At 31.9% G+C, this 23015-nt stretch overlaps 1 protein-coding gene, 1 long non-coding RNA gene and 1 pseudogene across 4 annotated transcripts; all 3 read left to right on the forward strand.

Annotated features, from left to right (window-relative positions):
* The first annotated feature begins 3743 nt into the window (after nucleotides 1-3743).
* Nucleotides 3744-6114, forward strand: LOC120082459 (U-box domain-containing protein 19 pseudogene; annotated as a pseudogene). The gene has a single exon (XR_016531158.1). The product of XR_016531158.1 is annotated as a U-box domain-containing protein 19 pseudogene (transcript).
* Nucleotides 6115-7242: 1128 nt separating this feature from the next.
* LOC120082562 (protein DELETION OF SUV3 SUPPRESSOR 1(I)-like) lies at nucleotides 7243-10066 on the forward strand. Of its 2 annotated transcripts, none has more exons than XM_039037794.2 (3): nucleotides 7243-7413; nucleotides 7914-8017; nucleotides 9739-10066. In XM_039037794.2, exons 2-3 carry the CDS (start codon nucleotides 7927-7929, stop codon nucleotides 9867-9869), a joined length of 222 nt encoding a protein of 73 aa, XP_038893722.1. In that variant the 5' UTR covers nucleotides 7243-7413; nucleotides 7914-7926; the 3' UTR covers nucleotides 9870-10066. The 2 variants fall into 2 exon arrangements, with proteins under 2 accessions (XP_038893722.1, XP_038893721.1); XM_039037793.2 differs by having other exon boundaries at nucleotides 7273-7413; nucleotides 7910-8017.
* An 862-nt stretch (nucleotides 10067-10928) lies between these two features.
* LOC150034641 (uncharacterized) lies at nucleotides 10929-19682 on the forward strand. The gene is made up of 2 exons (XR_016531619.1): nucleotides 10929-12437; nucleotides 19328-19682. It is a non-coding gene; the product is annotated as an uncharacterized LOC150034641 (long non-coding RNA).
* The last annotated feature ends 3333 nt before the right edge of the window (nucleotides 19683-23015 follow it).

Below are 23015 nucleotides of genomic sequence, written 5' to 3' on the forward strand. Positions count from 1 at the left end.
CTTTCTTTCTTTCACTTTTTTCTTTTACAATATAGAATAAAGAGATTGAACTTCAAAACCTTGAATTTGATAGTACAAGTTCATGTCCGTTGTTATTATTATTATTATTATTATTATTATTATTATTTATTTTTACTTGTGACAAGAAAACAAAAGAGAGCAATGTAGGTTCTTTATGGTGTGAATGAAGTATTATAAGTGCGTTTGAAATGTCAAAAAACTATTGGACAATAATGGTTTTATTTTAATTAAATAAAATCTGTTGCTCTCTCTTAGCAACATTTTATTATTTATATATAAAAAAACATTTTATTATTATTATTATTATTATTATTTTGAAGAAATAGCAACATCAAAATTCTGTTCTAATCAAATCAATTCTACCAAATTCAACGACTACATCTTATTATTATTATTAAATTCAAATTTCTTGAAAATGATAACGCCATGCATATTAAGCCACATAATATGATTACAATGACCCACACACTATATATGAATCTCTACACAAAAATATCTACTTTTAATTCCACCATATATTTTATTTTTCAAATTATTCTCTCTTATTAAAACAAAATCATATTCTTTATCTCAAAAAAGAAAAAAAGAAAAAGAAAAAAAAAATCATATTCTTAAACATTAAGACAATACACTACTTCCTAGATGCTTCTTAATGTTGTTTGTTGACTTTATCAATGTTTTCTTTTCCTTTTGTGGAAATTTAGAAAAACTTATTGTTTATTTAAAAGTGGTTTTTCTTCTCCCCACTTAATTGTCCTATCAAAATGAAGAGATTATTTCAATATTTTAAAGTTCCAATATAATTTCAGAGAAAAATATTTCGTGGTGATAGAATAAGTTCTTAGTTTTAGTTTGGTTCTAATATTTTATTTTTTAATTAAAATATCATTTTTATCTTTATATTTTAGAATTTGTTCAATTTTAATTTTTATATTTTTAAATATTCAATTTTAATTCCTATATTCGATAAATCTTAAATTTATTCCCTATATTTATTGTGAATTATTTCATTACTTTTTATTTTTATTTGTATTTTTACTATAATTTTTTAAAATATATTCACATATTGTATTCCTTTGCATGAAAAATATTATAATCATTTCAATTTCGATAAAAAAAATAACTTCGATGGACTAAATTTAAGATATAGTGAAAGTACAATTACTAAAATTAAACATTTGAAAGTATATGGACTAAAATTGAACTAATCTCAAAGTAAGGGACCAAAATAGTATTTTAATCTAATTTTTATTTAGTCTATTGGTTTCAATATATTACATTTTTATCTTCATATTTTGAGTTTAATTCTCATTTGATCTCTTGATGTTTCAATATTTTACACTTTTATCATTGAATTTTTATTAATGTCCATTTTGCTATTTGACCTTAATTTTTAGTTAACTAATTTTAACTAACTATGATGTGAAATTTTTTAGTTAATATAATAAAAATGAAAAATTAGTAAAAATATAATTTAATTCTTTTAAATTAATGAATGAAATTAACACCAAGAATTGATGGTCAGTATTAATGAAAAATCAAGGTTAAATGTGTTAAATTTGAAGCTTTATAGTTCAAATTGAAACAAAACTCAAAACTTAAGAATAATAAAACTGTAATGTTTTGAAACCTGTGGACCAAATAGAAATTGAACTCAAAATCCAAAATTAAAAATGTGACGTATTGTAATCTAAGACCAAAAAGATACATGAGTTTAAATTTCAATTTAGTGTTTATAGTTTGATAAAAAAGTTTTTGATATAGTTATATGATTTAATCAAACTTCCCAAAATTATCTCTTGCATTATTAATTTGCCTATCTTTTTCAGGTGGCAATTAATGAAAATTTGAAAATTGTAAACTATATAAACCAAATTAAAACCATAACTATATCATAGACTAAATTGAAATTTCCCCAAATTATAGAGTTCAAATTAGTTTAATGTCCTTTATTTTATATAATATTTTTGTGTATATTGGATAAAATGGTCAAGTCTAAATGGGTAAATTAATGCAATGAGATAGCTAGCTGTCCTTAGACAAATTGATGAAGCTATCAAATTTATTTAATTAATGATTTAATTGCAACTATACTTTGAAGCTTTTAATTAATTATAATTAATTAACCACTTAAAAATGACGTCTGATTTAATATATCCCAACCCATTACCTACCGACAGCTTAAGTTGATGGAAATCTAAACGCTAAGGCTAACCTTTATTTATTTATATATATAATTTGATAATTATGTTTTTATAATTAAATATTATTAAAACTAAGACACTGTTTAAGTCAATACTCCTCACGAGCATATAAATCAATATTTGTCTTCTATATAGCAAGATTCTCGTGTCACATTTGCCTTATTATTGTCATTAATTAGTATCTCTATTAAAATGGGTTTTGATTTTATCACTCTTAAAATGTTCTATTTTTGTTTTTATAATGAAGATTCTAGTTCTCAACATCAATATAATATAATTACATTTCTTATATACATATATTACAAAAAGGGAAAAGAAACTAATAAGTATTTATTAATTAATAATTGGCAACTTTAATATAATTCAATAATTGAAGTTGAAAGTTTAAATATTCATCCTTTATTGTTGTACTAATAAATTAAAATAAATCAAATAACTTTACTATAAAAATATCGAGATGAAGATTTAAATTTTTAATCAAAACAAGAGTTGATACATCAATCATATTCATGTTGATGTTAAAAACACTTTAGTCACTCTTTTCTATTCAGCTTATAAAAAATGGTCACATCATTAGAAGTGTATACATAATATATCGATGTAGACATGAAATTAGGCAGGTGTATTAAGATCAATATATTATAAATAAATATTAAGGAACACAATAATTAAAATTAATTAAAAAGAAAATTTATTTTAAATGACAAATCATTAAAAATATTTTTAAATATAGCAAAATGTCACAGTTTATCAGTGATAAATATTGATAGATATTTATTAGTGACTATCAATGTCTATTAATAATAGATGACAATAATTTATTAGTATTTATCACAAATAGATAATGATATTTTATTATATTTATAAATATTTTAATTTATTTTTCTATATATGAAAAAGATATTAAAAAAAATCAATATTTTAATAATTTAAAAGAGATTTTTCGTAAGGAAAAAAAAAAAAAAGAAGAATGAAGGCAAAATCTCGAAAGTTCGAATAATAAAGGAAATTTAAACCCATTATTTTTATTATTTGAGAGAGAATTTGAACCTATTTTCTTTCGTAGATGATAGCTTAAAATTTATCTCATGACAATTATAAAATCCTATAATATTTTCACGATAACCTTAATAATAAATTTATATCGACCCACTAAAAAAACCTCGTTTAACTTTTTTTGAATGATTAATTATATTATTAAAATTTAGTAATTTTTTAAAGAAAAATAAAAGATAATATTTAAATTTGATTTAAACTAAACACGCGTCCAGCCACGAGTCGGGTCTGACGTTGCTTAGACCAAGCTGACAATACCTTTGCCGCAAGTAACATGTCGTCATCCCATTGGTCCACGATTCTATGTCGGTTTGTGGGCCCCACAATATTATCCGTATCAGATTAAAAACCGGTACCCGAATCCGAGCAGGATCCACGAAGCCACGTATGCCCAACCAAAATCCTCCACGTGTCACCTTACACGTGTACATATTTTCGCGGCAAATCCAACCCCCACCTCCGTCCTTTTCTTTTCAATTGAAACTTGAAAACCTCAATTTCTTAAATTTCCATCTTCTTCTCTAAATTTCTTTTGTTGAAAAAGAAAATCTGATTCATTCAATTTGAAATTCTTCAATGTTTCACAATTCCAAAAGCTCCGATCGTCGGATTCTGACTTTTCCGGCGGTTCATCCCTGCGAAGCAATTTCCCCGGCGACTCTCTTGGCTTCCTTGATCGATCTCTGCCGTCAAATATGCAATCATCAAACGAAAACTTTCGTAACCCAGAAACGAAACGCCCGAGAAACGATTCGACAAATGGGAATTTTATTGATATTCTTCGAGGAGCTTCGCGACATGTCGTCCAATCTTCCGGATTCTGTCGTGCTCTGTTTTTCAGAACTTCACCTAACGTCTCAGAAAATATTGTTCTTGTTTGAAGATTGCTCGCGTTCTAATGCGAAGGTTTGGATGTTAACGAAGTCCCAATTCGTCGCTACTCAGTTTTGGGTTCTGATTCGAGCACTCGCTACGGCTCTCGATGTGTTGCCGTTGAATCGGATTGATACGAGTGATGAAGTGAAGGAATTGGTTGAATTAGTTGTGAAACAGGCACGAATTGCGAAATTTGGTTTGGATAAAGATGATGAATTGATGATGAAGCGTCTTCAATCGATTTTGCTGCAATTTGAAAAGGGGATTGAGCCGGATTTAACCGCCATTAAACGGGTTCTTGATTACCTTGAAATTCGAAGGTGGAGTGATTGTAATAAAGAGATAAAATTCTTGGAAGAAGAGATTGATTTTCAGTATTCGGATTTGAAAGAACGAGATGTTCAGATTTTGAGTAGTTTGGTGGGTCTTATGAGCTACAGCAGAGTAACTCTGTTTGAAGCTCTGGATTTTCGGGACAAATATCAAGTGGAATTCAAATGCAATCCCAAGATTCTTAGCTGTTTAAACCCAGAAGATTTTCGATGCCCAATTTCTCTTGAACTTATGATCGATCCTGTTACTGTATCCACTGGACAGACTTACGATCGAGCTTCGATTCAGAAATGGCTTTCCGCCGGAAATTTCATCTGCCCCAAAACAGGAGAGAGGCTCACAAGCTTAGAACTGGTTCCAAATTCGAGTCTCAAAAAGTTGATCAACCAATTTTGTGCCGATAATGGAATTTCCTTGGCCAAATTCAACACCCGATCTCATGATATAACTCGAACTATAATTCCGGGAAGTCTGGCCACCGCGGAAGCGATAAAATTTACATCGGAGTTTCTTCTCCGGCGACTGGTTTTTGGAACGAGTACGGAGAAGAACAAAGCGGCGTATGAGATTCGTTTGTTGGCGAAATCGAACATCTTCAATCGGTCTTGTTTGATTAAAGCGGGTACAATTCCCCCATTGTTGAATCTTCTCTCGTCTTTCGACAAATCCACGCAAGAAAACGCCATTGCTGCAGTGTTGAAACTTTCAAAGCATTCGACTGGGAAGATTTTGGTGGTGGAAAATGGAGGATTAATGCCGATTCTCTCTGTTTTAAAATCTGGGTTTTGCTTAGAATCTCGTCAATTAGCGGCCGCCACATTATTCTACCTCTCGTCAGTGAAGGAATACCGGAAACTGATCGGCGAAATTCCGGACGCCATTACAGGTCTTATCGAGCTCATCAAGGAAGGAACAACTTGCGGGAAAAAAAACGCAGTAGTCGCCATTTTCGGACTCTTACTCTGTCCGAAAAACAACAAAACCGTTCTTAATTCCGGCGCCGTTCCAATTCTTCTCGACATAATCGCCACCTCCGACAACAGCGAGTTGATTTCCGATTCACTTGCCGTAATAGCAGCGTTGGCTGAGAGTACAGAAGGAAGCAATGCGATTCTTCAAGCCTCGGCTCTGCCTCTTCTTATGAGGACTCTGAATTCCGCAAGTTTGTCGGCCGGAAAAGAGTACTGCGTTTCGGCGCTACGTTCTCTGTGCAGCCACGGCGGCGAGGAGGTGGTGGCGGCGCTGGCCGGAGATCGGTCCGTTGCGGGGTCGCTTTATTCGGTGTTGACGGAGGGAAATGCGGCGGCGGCGAAGAAGGCGCGGTCGTTGTTGAAGATTTTGCATAAGTTTAGGGAAAACGATGTGGCGGTGAACTCGGCGGTGGATCGAGAACGATCTGTTCATGTTTGGTAATTAGGTTAGAAAAATTGGATCATAAATGATTAGAGATTTTAATTGTTTTGTTAATTTTTGGTATTTTTGTTGTTCATTTTAGAAATTGAGCTCGGTTTTTAAAAGAGCTCGTTTGCTTTAGTTTGGGTAGAGATATAAAATAGTGGTATATACTTGTATATAAAACCATACTTTAAATTGAGAAATATATAGTTCATTAAATATTTTTGGACATTGTAAATGTGTAACATCATATATATATATGTAATGTGTGTTGGATATTTGTAATTCAAATGAGTATACTAGAGAGTACTTTGCCAGATCATTGCAATTTCTCATCAACGAACTCAATTTTCTCATTTTTGGGGAATCTACATATTTGTAGTTCACAAAGTCAACTATCTTTTAATTAATTGAATTTCATAGGTATGTAATGGTGTCTTATTTTTGTTACTATAACTAATCAATTAACCTTTGAGCAAGCACAATCTATTGTTATTATTATAATTGGATATCTAATATTTTAGCACCTTTGGAACAAGTATAATCTATATTAACTATTATTAACTGAGAGGATTAAGTAACCTAACTCCCTTCCACTTGTGCTTTGTGGTAAATTCATGCTTGTCCATATTAGACTTATGCGTGAATTTCATGTCTCAAGGACTCTAGGTAGATTTTATCCCAAACATAAAGTAAAAAGAATATTTAACAATTTTTTACAAAGTGGTGTACACATAATTTAGATTAAAAAAAATATGTGCACCCATATTTATGGGAAGATTTGAGCCTAATAATCGAAAAGAAGAGGAGAAAATAGGCGTTTTTTTTAATAGATGATCATAATTGTGTTGTGTTAAGTCGAATGACCCGAATTTTGGAAATAATGAATATTGACTTTTTGCTTATTTCACATACCATATAGATTGCGTTTGCTACTTTATTTGTTATTCTCGTTTGGGCTCCTTCCTCGTTCTTGCACTGCCTGTTTCTCTCCCTCTCCCTTGTGTTTGTAGGTATCGTATGACCATTCATCACTCTTTTTGACGATTATTCACGCTCACGTTTTAGCCTACCTACCATTCATTACTCGCTTTGACGAATCCTTGTTACTTGTGGTACTAGCCACTTTCAAACTTTAATCGCGAGCACAAAGAGTGGGGAACACAAGGATTTACTCTACTTTCAATTTTTGAAGAGAAAGACAGGGAAGTAGGAATACGAGGATGTGAGGGAAGAATGTAAGTAAGAGGAACAAAGAAAGTAAAGAAAGTTAGTTTTTATTATTTTAACTCCAATTTGAATCATCCTTGTAAAAATCAAAAAAAGAAAAGAAAAAAAAAAGTGGAAAACTAAAAGCAAGTGAAAATATCTAGAATATAACACCGCACCGCAAGGCTCAGCGTTTTGACCTGATTATTTGGGCTAAAAATTCATTTGCTAAACAGCAAAACTCTTCAGTTGGCTTGTCTTCTTACCCATCTCTCGACCTTCTACTACCTTTCTCCACGTCCTAATAGAACGAACGAAGGTAATGTCCTCTCCTGTTCTTCACTTAAATCTTAATCGATTTTCGTTCTTATAATTTTACGACTTCCTCGTGTTTAGATCTGTAATTTTCTTTGGAGTTCTTCAGCAATTTTATTCGGAGTCGCATATTACGATTCGAATGTACTGATTCGATGTGTTTGCTATTTCTATCTCCTTATCCCACTTATGAATGAACAAGTATTCTATTCACTATTCAACACTTCTTGATTTTTGTTTATGTAATGCGGACTCTTTTCTGAGATACTGCAAAATACTTGACCTAACCCGATCTTCATGGTCTGGCTTCTTGTGTGATTGGGATCTTAGATTGGAGAAGTTAGGGTTTTACTACAGTGCTCTTCTTATTTTAATGCTAAATTCAACTATAAATTCGTCATTTAGAATGCAGTACAATATGACTTCTAGTTTGTGTTTATAAATATATTTTACTTATTTATGTGGTTATTGCTGATCTTTGTTGAATACTACATCTGTAGACAGTTCAAACTTTGTGATGGCGACTGAATCCAAAACTGCGACTGAGGAGGTTAAGATGGATCTCTTTGAAGATGATGATGAGTTTGAAGAGTTTGAGATTAATGAAGGTACAACTTACTGTTAATCATTTAAAAAAAATGAAAAAATCCTCCACTTATTTGGAGTTCTTCACTACTGTTTGCTGTGTATACTTGTTTTTCGTTTATGGTTAGCCGATGTGGAATTGCTTGCTGCTTGTTCCAGCCAAAAGAATGGGAATGCAATGAAGGGTCTGCATAGTCCTGTTACTGCCTTGGCGATAACTGAGAACTGCTACAGCAATAATAGCATTCTCTAATTTGAATCAGCATACCCTAAATATTTCTTGTTCACCCATGACCACTATTTTATTTCCATCTGATACAATTAGAATCACCCATACCGTATGATGAGCTGGAATTGCATTCTATACAGTTGCACTAATAATAATGATCGATTACAGAAACTATTAGTTAGAGAGAAAAAGAGTCAGAGTTACATGCCTTTTGGCTTTAGAGGAATACCCTTACAAATAATCTCTGAGGTTGACATTCTGCTGTTAGGATTTGGAAAGTCTTTATTCACATTAAAGTTTTTATGATATTCAGGATGACACCTACAGATTGGTAAGTTTTTCTACTGTGCGCTCAAGAATCCTAGGAATTTTAGTTTTATATAAGAAAATTGGAGGGATGATCTTGGTGGGATGGTTTATTTATTATTAAATAAAGTGAGAGAGAGACAAAATCCTTTTGCAGTTCAACCATTTTGAATTGCTGCAAATCAAATGGTCGATATGCATTGAGGGAAGAAGTAGAAGTCCCCCCCAACCCCCCCCCCCCTGAAAGTCGTGAAGATTTTTGGAATTGGGTAAAAAAAAAAAATCAAGAAAATCCAATCCACGAAATAATTTGATCTATGGTAAAATTGATTTTGTATCCCCCCCCCCCCCCCCCCTCCCGGTGGGTTTGAAAAAGTATGCTCTGCTGCTTGATTTGAATCCTCCCATGGGCAATGCAACAGTGTTTTGAGGAAGGAAAATCGAGTCCTGGGGCAAAGCATAAGGAAGGAGTCTAACCATGGAGAACCACATCCCCTTTAACCCTTAAATACTTAAGCACCTTGGAGAACCACACCCCAAAAGCCAGCTATTGAGGTGAGAGAGCCGGGCCACTTAGGTACCACATTGGTGATTCCATTCTAATCGATTTGGGACAAAGGTAGCCCATACTACCTTGGTTCCTAACACCATTATTCTGTGGGTTTCTTTTGATTTGTTTACATTTTAGCTGATATCTTGCTTGTCTCATATGTCACAATGTGAACCCTTTTTTTAAGTATGAAATAGGTCTTTTCTTTAGTATGTATTAGCACACGAACATGAATGGATCGTTTCTTTAGTATGTATTAGCACACTAACACAAATGGACCGTTTCTTTAGTGTCTTTACCACTTAAAGATGCACTCATAAGAGAGAGCTATTTGTTTGCTTTTTATTGTTTCTAGCAGTTTCTTGGTTACTCATAAATGGGAGGATGCCATGACATTCTATGATATATGTATAGTCTTATTAAATCGATTCTAATCACAATTAGTAATTGGAGCTCATATCTCAGAGACCTTTCTCTTAGATGCTAGTGTAGAACTTGTTGCTCGTGGCTTCTTCTCCCCCCTTCTGATGGAAAATGAATCTGCTTCTTGTTCTTTGATGGCTTTGATAGAAATTTGGTTCCATAGGGATGCTAATCTAAATACTCTGTTATCATATAGACATTTATGATATTCTTATGAATGATCATATCAACTGCAGAGTGGGAAGTAAAAGAAGAAGGGAAAGAAGTAACACAGCAGTGGGAAGACGACTGGGATGATGATGATGTCAATGACGACTTCTCTTTGCAGCTTAGGAGAGAATTGGAGAGCAATGCCGAGAAGAAATGAGAAGATTTTTGTTTGTCTTGTACGTTTTCTTCTTTTAAGATCTATGTTTAACTAGGTCTTTTGACCCCATTGTGGTTTTACGCCGTCTTCTATCCTTGTAAATGGTGGTATTATGAATATGGTTAGAAGCCTAAAACATTGTTACCTTTTCGGATCAGATAATTGGAGAATTGTGAAACATTTGGCTCTGAAGAAAACAGCGTTTTTTTTTATTGCTGGTGGTTGTTGTCACGGACTATGAATCCATCGAGATTATAAACATTGTAAAGGAATCATTCTTGGAATGTCAAAAATGTCGACAGATTGTCTGACGAGTCACTAGGGTAGGAGAAAACTGGGGGGTTTCAAATATATCTATATATCTTTCATATTTTTAGCATTTCCTTTAAAGTGTACTTATTCTCTTATTCCTTGTTTCCTCTCAAGGCTTACTGGCCATTTCTCCATCTATTTTACGAATTTGTTTCAATTTTGATTTCTATTTACCTTGCTCTGAACTTCTATTTTCATCTCTTGCACCCACACAATACATATTGTCACCTTCTCCTCTCTGTGCCTATCAGTATTGGTTTTATAAACTCAAAAGTACGAAAAACTGAGTTAAATCAAAGGGGGGAAAACTAGTGAGATATTATAGGGAGAACCTAGAAGTAGGTCTCTACACTAACATTTTCTTTAATGATAAAAGCCTTTTAAAAAAGGCTGTCTATGCAACTGCTCAAAATGAGCATTAGCTCATATAGTTTATATTATCAATTTCAAAGTTAGAGATTTGATTCCTCTCACTCCATAAAAAAATAATCTTTCAAGTATCTAATTTTTATGTAATAGTATATTTTGAAAGAATATTTTTGAGAGACTTGACTTGGTTTTTTAAAATAATTGTTTTAATCTTTTGCTATTGTTTACACAACGTTTTCATATATATATATATATATATATATATATATTTTATTTTCGAGTTCTTGCACTTCACTCTTTTCTCTTTCTCTTGCTTTTCACTCTCTCCAACTAGGACTATTGACCAAACTTTCATTGTGAAATGAAGTAAGAGTGTGAGGAAAAAGTGAAAGCTAGAGAAAGGGTAACATAGTAGTGAGAGCAGAAGAAAAAAAATAAGGAATGAAATTTCAAGAATAAAAAATAGGAAAATAAAAGTTTGACGATGAATCATCATGAGTTGACCTAGTGGTAAATAGAGAGACATGATCTTGATAAATGATTAAGAGATCATGAATTTAATTCATGATGATCCATCGACTATTAGGTTCAATTTTAAAAGTTGATGTACGTGTAAGCTGGTTCAGATGTTAAAAGGAAAAAAAAAAAAAAAGTTAGAAGCACTTTTAAAAAAGTAAAGATTATGAATGGAGATTATCATAATATCTATCAAATTGACATTTGAAATAAGAGCCGCAGGATGCAGTCTCGTGACGACCGCGTCCAAGAATCCAATGCCATAAATTCTCAAAAATCACAAAAAACTGAAGAAAAATAGACCATATTCTTATTAATTACAAAACTGAACAACATAAACCAAAACATAATAACAAGAAAACAAAAACAGGAAAAAAAAAAAAAGAAAAAGAAAAGAGTTGCAGACGAGAAAAATATTCGACGAGAATCCCCGTCCACAAAAAAAGAATTCTCCATTAACACCAACTTTACCCTCTTCTCGGCCCCTCCTCTTTGATAAAGCCTTCAACATTTTCCCCAAATTCAGTAGACGGCGGCGCTTCTTGTGAACATCAAGTTCCTCCGGCCACCAGTGGCGGCGGCAAAACACACATACTAGATACTACCCTCAATCAGAATATGAATCAATTCAATTGAATGAAGGAAATTTTAGGAAGAGCAGCAGCAAAAGTTCTACAAATAGGGCAAATGGGTGTATTTAAAAGCCAAGAATCTATGCATTGGACATGAAAAGTATGGTTACAATTAGGCAACAATCTACATCTTTCCCCAGTTTTGAAATTCTCCAAACACACCACACATTCCATTTCTAAATCCCTCATTTTGTATTCATAACAAGGAAGCTTCTCCAAATCCTCCTTTGAAAATCTCTTCATCCCATAATTACTATTACCATTATTAATCCCTTCTCCTTCTCCTCTCAAAGCTCTCCCAACAATACACACATGAATCACTACCAACACAGCTATCCCCACTACCAAAAGAATAGCTGATACAACAATCTCCATAACCATAATCTCTACAAACCCTTTTTTCTTTGTGGGTTTCTTTTGTTTTTTTGATTTATTCTGCAAATTCACTCATTTTGGTTCTTCAAAAGGAAGTATTTGGTGGGATTGAGTTTTAGGGACAGAGAGAGAGAGAGAGAGATGAAGAAGAAGAAGAAGAAGAAGAAGAAGAAGAAGAAGAATTTGGTGTTGAGTGTCCTTCTGGCTTTTGTCTTTTTTGAAATCATTTCACAAAATTTCCAAATTTTATCAAACACCCTTTTGGAAGCTCTTTTGTTTGGATCATTAGATGGGGAAGTTCTCACCAAAGGAAATTACAGATATATCCATCCTCCATGAAATCCAAAAATGACGGACACAGCATGTAAGTGTTCCTCTGGTTCTCTCCATTTTTCTTACATTATAAAAAATAAATAAAAATAATTCATATTTTTTTACCACAAGACATTTTTTTTTTTAAATTTTTATTGGGAGTTGTCTAAATTGTATAAAAATAGGTGCAACTTATACCACGCGCAAATTATTTTCATCAATTTAAGGTGACTGGGATTGGAGAGGTAAATAAATAATTAACTTAAGCTCCATTTTATATGCATATCATTGTGAAAAACGGAAAGAAAATATATTTAATTTTTTTAAAAAAGGGAATTTACAATGGATATGAAATCCAAAATCTATAACTAGGGGTTGGAGATGTGACAAAATTCTAAAATTTAAATTTCGGTTTATTTCATATTTCAATTTTGCCCTTTTAATAAACCCACATTTTTTTTGGTATAATATACCACATCTAAAATATATTAGCTGTGTATTTTTTTCATTGATTTATATAATTTTTGTATTTTTTGTTTGCAGTAATATGAGTTATTACTCATTTTAATTTCTATATTTGCTACATTTTATTTATTCTTGATTTTATTTATAGTTTTTTTTCCTTTTTAAATGATGTCATTTCTTTCATTTTTAAATACAAATGTACAATAGATCAAAGAAATTCAATCTACAGCTCACTAACACTCAGTTTAGTATACTCATTTTGACAATTTAGGCATGTTTGGAATAACTAAAGAAAAAAAAATATATATTTTTTAAAATCATTTTCATGCAATTTTTTTTAAATACTTAAATAACTAGTCATTTTCAACCGTGTTTTAATAACATATCAAGTGTATCAAATGTTTATCAATATGTATCAAATGCGTATTACCAATGTATCAAGTGTATTAGGCGTATACTAGTAGTGTATCAAGTGTATCGGGTGTATTGAGCTTGTCTTTTTGCTATTTTTGTAAAAATAATAAATCATGACACTAGACCTAATTTTTGAAATTTATTTTGCAAAATCTACCAGAAGTCCTTTAAAAAAAATCTAATGGTTATTAATTTTATTTTATTTTTTTATAATTGTGCTTATAGGCACTGTTATTTCTTTATTTTATACTCTATCTTTTAGGAGTATTTTTTAGGAACCGGAGGAGTCTTGAAATTTTTTAAAAACTTATTTTCGTCTTTAAAATTTGGAAAAAATAAGGTGTTTAGTCAAAATAGATAAAAATTATGATAAAGAACAAACATTATTTTAAAAAACTAAATGTAACTCAATAGGTTTATGTTTTTCATTTAGAATCCCATGCTTCAATACATTAAAGTTTGCTGCTTTGTTATTATTATTTTTATTATTTGGATTTTGTATATATATGAAAAGGGGTCTTCACTTGAGTATAAAACCAACTCTTTCTTGTTGCAACCAGGTTAGAAATTGAGAAAATTTTATAACTTTCAAGTTTGTGTCTAACAAATCATTAATCTAGGGTTTATTTGAGATGATTAAAGAAAAAAATTATTTTTTTAAAAAAAATAATTTTCATTTAAACTCTTTGGATAAAAACGGTTTAAAATACACTTTGAAAGTGTTTCAAAAGGTATTTTGAGTGATTGTCCAACAATTTAATTTTTTTTTTTACAAAATTAAATATTTGAAAAATTAAGCTAAATACACCCCTATTTAACTTTTTAAAATGTTTATGAATCTACTTGACAAAAAAATTCGAAGTTAATATTTGTATCTAATAAAGCGGTTAATTAAAAAAAAAGTCGAATATGACTTAAATATTTTAAAAGTAAAATTTAAAATTCATTAATCTATGCTTATATTGGATACAAACGTGAAAGTTCGAAAACTAAATCGATACTTACTTAACCTAAACAATATCATATTATTATTATTATTTTTTTTTTTGTGAGTGTCATGGTAAATTGTATAAAGAGATTGAAAGGCAATGTTCACCAATGATTGGAATTGTCCTTTTCAATTGCCAAATATATGTTAGGATAAAAATAAAAAAAAAAAGAAAAAGAATAAAAGAATAAAAGAATTGGATGCCAAAGTGAAGGGCTTCATAGGACATTGTTTTATGACAAAAACAATTATTAAATAGCTCCACATGACATGAACTAATTGGGAAACCATTTTTTCTATTAAAAATTAAACTATAAATTATTAGAAGAATCTAATCATGTTCATGTGTATAACAAAGTCTTATGATTGAGAGAATCCAATCATATAAATATTGTACATCAAATTTGTGATTGTCTCTGAGGTCACTAATGGCCTAAATTATTGAATTTTAATTTAACTCTTATATATGGTTATCAATTAGGATATTCATTTCCATCTAAATCAAAATTCATTTTCTTTTATTTTTTCTTTATGAAACTTCCTACCATGGAATTTCATTTTCTTAAATATTATTGGATTAACCCATTGTTTATGTTGATGCATATAAACACTTATTACAAATATTTGGTTAAGTAAGAGTTTCTTAAAAATGTAACTTTTATATTTAAGTTAGTAGTTTAAATTCAAAACTTGATAGTGATGAATCAATATCTCTTCGTTTTTTATTTTTTGTGTGTGTGTGTTTTTTCAAAAAATTAAGTTCGCATGTGTTCTATGAACATCACTATATGAAGGCTAGTTTTCATTGTTTGATCGTATATGTTCTTTTCATATTTACCCATCATTTCTTCAAATTTTAAAATCATTGATGTTAAAAGTGATTTATAAGGGTATACAAATAAATGAATCCTTTCCACATTATAGGACGGATTAGTTAATTAGTTGGGTTAAGATTTTGTTAACTACTTGCTTCTCTATATCCAAATGAATACAGTTAAATTGACATACAATATATAAAGCTTCTACTATCTATTTCGACATTAAAGGTTCAATTATCTTATTCCACTTATTCTAAAGGAAAAAAAAATCTATTTGTTTCTTTATAATTCTTTTATTAGGGGATAAGAATTGGTTCTGAAAGTGATAAAATTGTTTTCGAAGATAACAAAATTAAACACGATTCGTTAAGAAAAATATGTTTCTTATTGTAGAATCAGATGATTCTTCTTAACATTTAAGAAAGCTTAGGGTTTAAATTGATATATATATGGTGTTGCAAGTTTTGTGTAATCTTATGGTGTTGTTGAGGTACTATTTATGATAAGTTATGTTTAAGTTTGAAATGAAGTTCTCGGAATGAGATTTGTGAATTTCGAGAACGGAATTCTTTTAAGGGGTAGGGAAATTATAAACCCTGAAACTTTTTCCCTAAGATATTCCAAGTTAAGTTGCTTGTGGAGTTGGCTTAGGGTGCTTAGAAGTTCAAGCTTGGAGTAGGCATGGGTCGTGGAGTGTTGGAAAAGAGAAGCTTAAACTTGAAGAAGAGAGGATTAGGTAAGTAGTCATGGCATGAAAAGTGATTTCACACAAAAGGGAGTTAGCAAGGAGTGAAATTGCTCAAGATTATAAAAGGGGCAACTAGGTGTTGAGGATATGCACAAGGGAAGAAGAGGAAACCATGCCATGACATAAGCTTGGTAGGCCATGCACGGAAAGTAAGCTAAGGAGGAGCAAAGAAGGCTTGGCCAAGCTTGGAGATGGCATGAGAGAAGTTTGGTGTGAAGAAAAAGTTTGTACAAAGAGATGTGTGACCTAGGCGTGGAAATTAAAGGAGTTAAGGCGTAGAACTTGCATGATAGGCTGAAAAATGAGAAGGGTAAGTGTTGAGAAGGCTTCCCTTGGAGGTTATTTTGGCATGAATCAAGCTCACATGCGATGGGAAGACATAGTGGAACCATGCGATGGTTAAGACTACGAGGCATTAGGAATTTGAAGGACAAGGAAGGGTGGTCGGTGAAGGACTCATATATTGCATGAAAGATGAAGTGGCTGAAGGAAAAATAGCCAAGTGTAGAGAAAGTGCCAACTGGATGCATAGGTGTCTAGTTATTAAACAAGGAAGGTATGCAAGAAGGACTATAAATAAAGGCTGCAAAGATAATGTTGGTTTGGCCATTCTACTTGACCAAAAGAAGGGATTTTGAAGTTATTTAAAAGCTTGATGAGTGAGGAGGATGCTTTAGGGTTGTTATGAAGAATCTCCAACGGATTAATGCTGAAAACTTAAGGAAATCAAAGGTAATGCAGGTTCTGGACTCCATCGAGCAAGCTGTTCTGTTTAGTGAATTTTAAGCTTTCTTAGAAGAATTAAGAGCTCCAATTTTGAGGTAAGCTAGTTTAAAGGTTTTGTAAGAAGTTCATATAAGAAATTTTCAGATTATAATGAATGGATTTTAAGTTATATGCTATAAAATTTGAATATGGAAATTAGGTGATAAAGAAGCAAGCAACTAACTAAGTGTTAAGAGAAAGAAGTGGTTTGAACATTTGACTCGTGCAAAGAAGAAGATTTTCTGTGAAGTCGAGGCTATTTGAGTGTAGAAGTTGCTCTTGGACTGCCATGGAGGGATTTGACCAAAAGAATGTCCAAAAATGAAGGAAAGTTAAGGAAGATTTGGATTTTGAAGCAATCAGAGCCGACTAAGGATTTTGATGCATTCTGAATTTTTGAGGAAGAATTTGAAGCTTGACATTTCTTGAAAAGTTTCATGAAGGAAATTTTGTTTAGTTGGAGATGGAATTGATGTTATACGTGCTGGAAAATGAAGGGAGTTCGAAAAGGGTTGTTAGTTGAAGAAGAGTAAGGCCGGCGTTGAGAGGCTGTTACTGGTGGGCTAAGTCAATGCATGGGCGTTGAGGGTTGCATGCCTTCTGTGCCTGCATCCATACACACCGCACATGCTAGGGGGTTATTGCTGCATGCCATTGCTTGACACCCAGCCTCATCACACACGCCTGCGCTAGAGTTGTCGTACATCTAGCTATTCGTGTGCGAGATCCAATGCACATAGCTTGTGTCATGACCCATGACCTAAGTGTAGCGCCCATGCACCCAAGGAGGGCAGACGACCAACCATGCAATGCAGTGAAGGAATGCACCTTGGCTTAAAGAAGGCCATTTGAGTGAAGGGGTATCTGAGGCTTTAAAGGGTTAAAAGGGAGCTAAATAAGAGTGAGTGGCTTTTACTTTTTGAAAGTATTTTAAAGAGCATGCTTATGATATGTTTTAAACAAAGTTTGCCTATGTTATGCCTAATATAAGTATAATCCTCCAGATGAGTTCAAACATAATTGAGATAAACTTGTTTATCTATAGGTTTACAAAGAGGACTATGTTATGATGTTTATGTTGTTATTCAAGTTATATTTTACAAAGGGCCACATCTTGATGTTATGTTTTCAAGGAAATTATGATATGTTATGCTTTTAAAAAGGCTTATGAAGTACTATGTTTTCCAAAGTAGTTTAGGCCATGCTATAATTTCCAAATAGATTTGTAGCAAATATATTTATGACCTCAAGCATGTGCATGTTGAACCATGATATGGTTTAAATGAAACAATGTTTCTAAAGGATGCCAAAGCTTTAAGTTTCTCATACATAAGCTAGATGCTCTAATGTTTCTAAGGCATGGTTAAGCATGATACATTCTAATTGAGCTAGATGCTCTAAATGTTTTCAAATACGATTAAGTAAGGTTTATTTCAAAAGGAGTTTATGCTATGATTTTCCATGATGTTATTGATAGGTTAGATCTTGCAATGAGTGTATGCTAGGCGATGGTTTTCCAAAAGGCTAGTCATGCCATGATTTACAATGAGAATTTATAAGAAGTATGTTATAAACTCAAAGTATGATTTATGAGTTTGAAGAGCATAATATGACATGAATGGAAATTATGAGACGCTAAGTTTTCCTAAAAGGATTCTAATAAGCATGTTAGAATCCTCAAGCATGTTTAATGACTTTTAAGAATGATTTCCTTGTGATCTCAAAGGAGGAATTTAATAAGCAATGTATGATGTTTATGCATAGAATGTGGTTTTGGAATAAAAGGGTTTCCAACTATTGGTTAGGTACCCTGGATTGCTAACATACGGCAGAGATGTTTGATGGGAATTGTCAATATACACTGATAGGAAATGTCAACGTACTCTAATATATATAGCTGAAAATTGTCTACATGTGAACATGGGGATGGGATAAGATAGGGTACAGGTCAAGTATGTTTTTTAGTTTTATGAAAAAGTTCAATAAGTTAGTTATCATCAGTCAAGGAGAGGAAGTTGATGATAGCCAGTTTGTTACTAAAAATATGTTTTCTTGGATCCATAAGACTAGGTGAGTTTAATATCTGGATTTGCTGAGATATTATGCTATGTTATTCTCATGTTTTAATATGAATGTTTTATGAGTATGGTTTTCATCAGTCAAGGAGATGAAGCTGATGAATGACAGTTTTTGAAAAGGCTAAGCATGTTTTCTTGGTTTGAGTGAAAATTTATGATCATAATCTCTGGTTTTAATGAGGTGTTTTAACGATTTTTCTTAGTTTAAATAAAACCAATTTATGAGTAGCCTATGGTTTAAGTGTTAAAGGTGTATGCATGAAATCTAACTGAGATACCTTACTTAAATGATATTTCTGGATTTAATGGAATTTATGTAAGAGGTATTCTCAGGTTTAAATGAGAAAAATGAAATGTTTAAATCTTTGGTTTTATGAGAAAGACTAAATAAAATGCATTATGTTAAAGTGACCTTTGGTTTTCACTACGATAACTTAAGAGCATAATGTTTTATGTGGAGTTTACATTCTCAATGATTTACTTAAGAATGATTTGGCTAAGCATGTTTTAATGCCTTATGTTAAGAGATCCGGTTTTAATGATCGTACTTTATGTTTAATGATTTAAAAAAGAGTTTCCAATTTAAAGCATATGTTTATAAAGTATGCCATTCACTAGGCTTCCAAGCTCATGCTTTCTAATGTTTTGTTCTCCCCTCCCTCCCAGGTAGCAGGAGAGTTCCAAGGTTGCTGGTTGCTCGTCAAAAAAGGTTCAGTCTACCACTGACTCAAATGTTTCATAGGTCAAAGGTCTAAAAGAATCTTGATGTTGTTCTAGATCAGGTTTGTAATTAATGAGCCTCTATGGAGGGAGAATTAGAGCTTGGCTTGTAAATAAGTTGTATTCAGGGTTATAATGTTGTGAGTGAAGTTTATGGTTGTGATGTATTAAGTTATGTTCTATGTTAGTTATTACATTACACAGGTTTATAGTATTGGGTTTTATGCCATAAAGTTTGTAGATAGTAAATGTAATTAATTGACCGTCATTAATAAAGAGTTATCGATGTTATTTCAATAAATATTATTGATTGTGTACGTCATCAATAAAGAATTATTGATGTCATTTCATCAATAAATAGTTATTGATGTTACTTTAGTAAATGTTATCGATATTGTTGTATTCTATTTTGTCTTAATAACCATAAATCTAATAAACTAACATCCACGACTATCTTATTAGTCTTGAACAATATGTGGAGACATACAGGGATTAATATTCAAGATATAGTCTAAAGGGCCTATAGTATAGGGATAAGGTTGAGTACCTTTTCCTAGTTACACTATGGATACGATCCACTTTGTATTTGATACAAACATAGGTGATATGCGAGTGAAGTTATCCTATGCAATGAGTTTGCATAAGACTGGACTGCGAAATAGTAACCACTGTATATAACACTGTTGACTAGTTAGATTTCTATTTCAATAGAATGACCTAGGAAACTTAGTCTTAATCCTGAGTATATTATGAACTTCTATTCATGAGGGATTGTCCTTTGAGTTTTTTTTTGAGTGAGAGTGGCCAGTTCGTCGACTTAATAAGCCTACCATTTTGGGGACAAGATTGAGTGGGGAGTTGGGAACATAATAATACAAGATGGAGTTTACTTATTACCGACTTTAGGGTAAGTAGATGAGTGTTTCTTTAAGTGGTATCTTCAAGACTTGAACAAAGGACCCTACATTTCATTGGCTCGAGAGGAGTTTCTGTTTAATGGTTGGACTATAAACATGTTCTTCATTAGAGAAGCACTGGTACTTAAAGAGTCAAAGATAACCCAAGGGTAAAATGGTAATTTAACCCAATTGGTGTTATGAACACTCGTGAAAGACTAACTTGCTGTTATTGGTCTATATCATGGACACACAAATATATCTATAGTGAGAAGAATGCAACTGTGGGTCTTTAGTGGAGTGTACCTACAGTTAACAAATATTGATTAATCTGGTTAATGAGTTTGGCCGACTAATCTTATATCGTTGGAGCTTTTGATCTATAGGTCTATTAGGTCTCCTTGTTAGTTCACTAAAGGATATTAATGATGGATGATTTGAACTGTTTAAATAAATTGAGAAAATATCATATTAATGTGATTAATATATTATATATAATTAATTATAGATGTGATCTATAATTCAAATCATGTAATGAGATTCAAATATTGGATTTATATGAACTGGATTCCTAAAGAGATACATTTAAATATATGAATTTTATATGTTAATTAACTCTATATTAAATATGATTTAATATAGTTACTTAATTGATTAATTAATGGTTAATTAATCGATTAAGAAATGATAGAGAAAGTGATATTTATATATATTAATTAATTAACTATACATATTAAATTAGATTTAATATGTGGTTATTTAATTAATATGCTAATTAATTAAATAAGGTGCTATTTAATTAATTGACATCAAGGGTAAAAAGGGAATTACCTGGAGAAAGAGAAAGGGTAAAACTCTTCTCCAAATAAATTCTCTTTATTAGTCCATTTAGGCCAAACAATTTCTTTTGGAGAGAAATTTTATTTTTGAGAAAACCAACCGTAGCCACCAAATTAGTCCCTCTCTACAGCTTTTTAATGAACTCTCTACCTCTTCCTCTTCCAAGGGTTGGAGACCACACATCCAACTCTTGGAATTCCTACAGAATAACAAGGTAATCTTGTGGTAATTTCGGTGATCGTTGAGAAGACATTCGTGTGGAGAAAAGAAGGAATTTCGAGAGGTTCGGGAGTCTACAAAGGTAAGAACCATTCTTCCCTTTTACGACTCCTTCTTAATGCACGTAGTATAATGTTTATCCTATTCTTCTCTTTTAGTTGCTGTTTTTGTTTCTTATAAAATGGAAAAACAAATGCAAGATGATCCTAACGCGTCCACTTAGGATTCGATCCCCCTTACAATTGGTATCAGAGCCAGGTTTCTTGCATTTTGTTTTTCACATTTTAAAGACAAAAATCAGTGTAGAAAGATGGGTTTACAATCTGCATTTTGAATGAAGGTTTGCAATATTGGATGTTTGCAATTTTTGGCACTTAGATTTATGTTTTAATTCAATGAAAATGCAAGGCCCATTTTTTTGGCATTTATGTTTTGCTATTGAGTCTGTAAGTCCGTGTCGATCGAGAAGCAAGTGTTGCTGAAGAGATCGGTGAGAAAACGGAGGTGTTCGATCCAAGTTCGAGGCAAAACGAAGAAAAATGGAGCATTCTGAACTACAATGTTGCAATGTTGCTATCGAAGTGTTACAACGCTAGGGGTCTAGAGGAGACAAAATTCAATCGTAGGGTTGCAACGCTGTCCCTCAACGTTGGAGCATTCTGAACTTCACAGGCGCACACGCAAGGGTTCCAACGATCATGAGATCGAGTCTCAATTCCGTGTTTGCAGCTATTTATTTGTATTATATATTTTTATTAATTAAACTAATATAAATTTGTTATATTAATTTAATTAATTTTTTAGGATGCCAAAATTTGGTTCAATATCTGATGTTTTAATTTATTATGCATATGTTTAAATTAATGTTTGAATATTATATAATGTATGTCATATAGATTCACAATCACACCTTAGGATAGACATATTCATGCATCATGATTAGATATAAGTGTTATATTTTATGGAAGTATGATTAATTAGCATGCCCATATATCATAATATAAGTGTTATATCTTTTTATGTGATTTATTAAGCATGTTCATGCATCATACAAAGTATAAATATTATAATGTATGATGGAATGATGAATATGGTTGTTTATTTTTCATGAAAGACAAATATAAATATTTATATTTTTCCAATGAAAATGAACCTTGCATTGAACATGACACTACTTAGATAAATATATTTGATCGACGTCATTAGATGCAAATTATAGGTTTTAATACGACATTAATGTTGGGATATACTAGCATGCAACGGAAGCAAACAAAATCAATAAGCACTCTAATTACATTTAATTTGGGTTCTAAAAGCATCCTTAAACAGAAATTTAAGAAGAGAGTTTCTAAACAACATACATTTGATGAAGTCTCCCAATTCTAAGCTGCTTTTCACGTGATTTCAACTCCAATTCAACAGTGAACCACCAAGAGATCTTCTCTACTATTCTCATCCTTGAATTTGAGTGGTGGAACTCCAAAATGGAATGAATTTGTGAAGGGAGAAGTGGGTTTTTGTCAAGAAGAAGAATACTATAGCAAGAACTTTTCCAGCTGCCAAAACTCTTTCTCTGATCACATCTTCAAATTGAAGAGGTTTTATATTTGATTCACATGCAAGCACTGAAGTTCAGCAATATTGACACTTCAATCACTTGAAATTCACTGGACAAGGTG

Source organism: Benincasa hispida, chromosome 8, assembly GCF_027475165.1.
Source record: "Benincasa hispida cultivar pf3 chromosome 8, pf3_genome.v1.1, whole genome shotgun sequence".
NCBI classification, from domain to species: Eukaryota; Viridiplantae; Streptophyta; class Magnoliopsida; order Cucurbitales; family Cucurbitaceae; genus Benincasa; species Benincasa hispida.

Coding starts and splice junctions, on each gene's coding strand:
- LOC120082562 (XM_039037794.2), top strand. CDS start 7,927: ATGGCGACTGAATCCAAAACTGCGACTGAGGAGGTTAAGATGGATCTC. Junction 8,018..9,738: donor AGAGTTTGAGATTAATGAAG/GTACAACTTACT, acceptor TATCAACTGCAG/AGTGGGAAGTAAAAGAAGAA.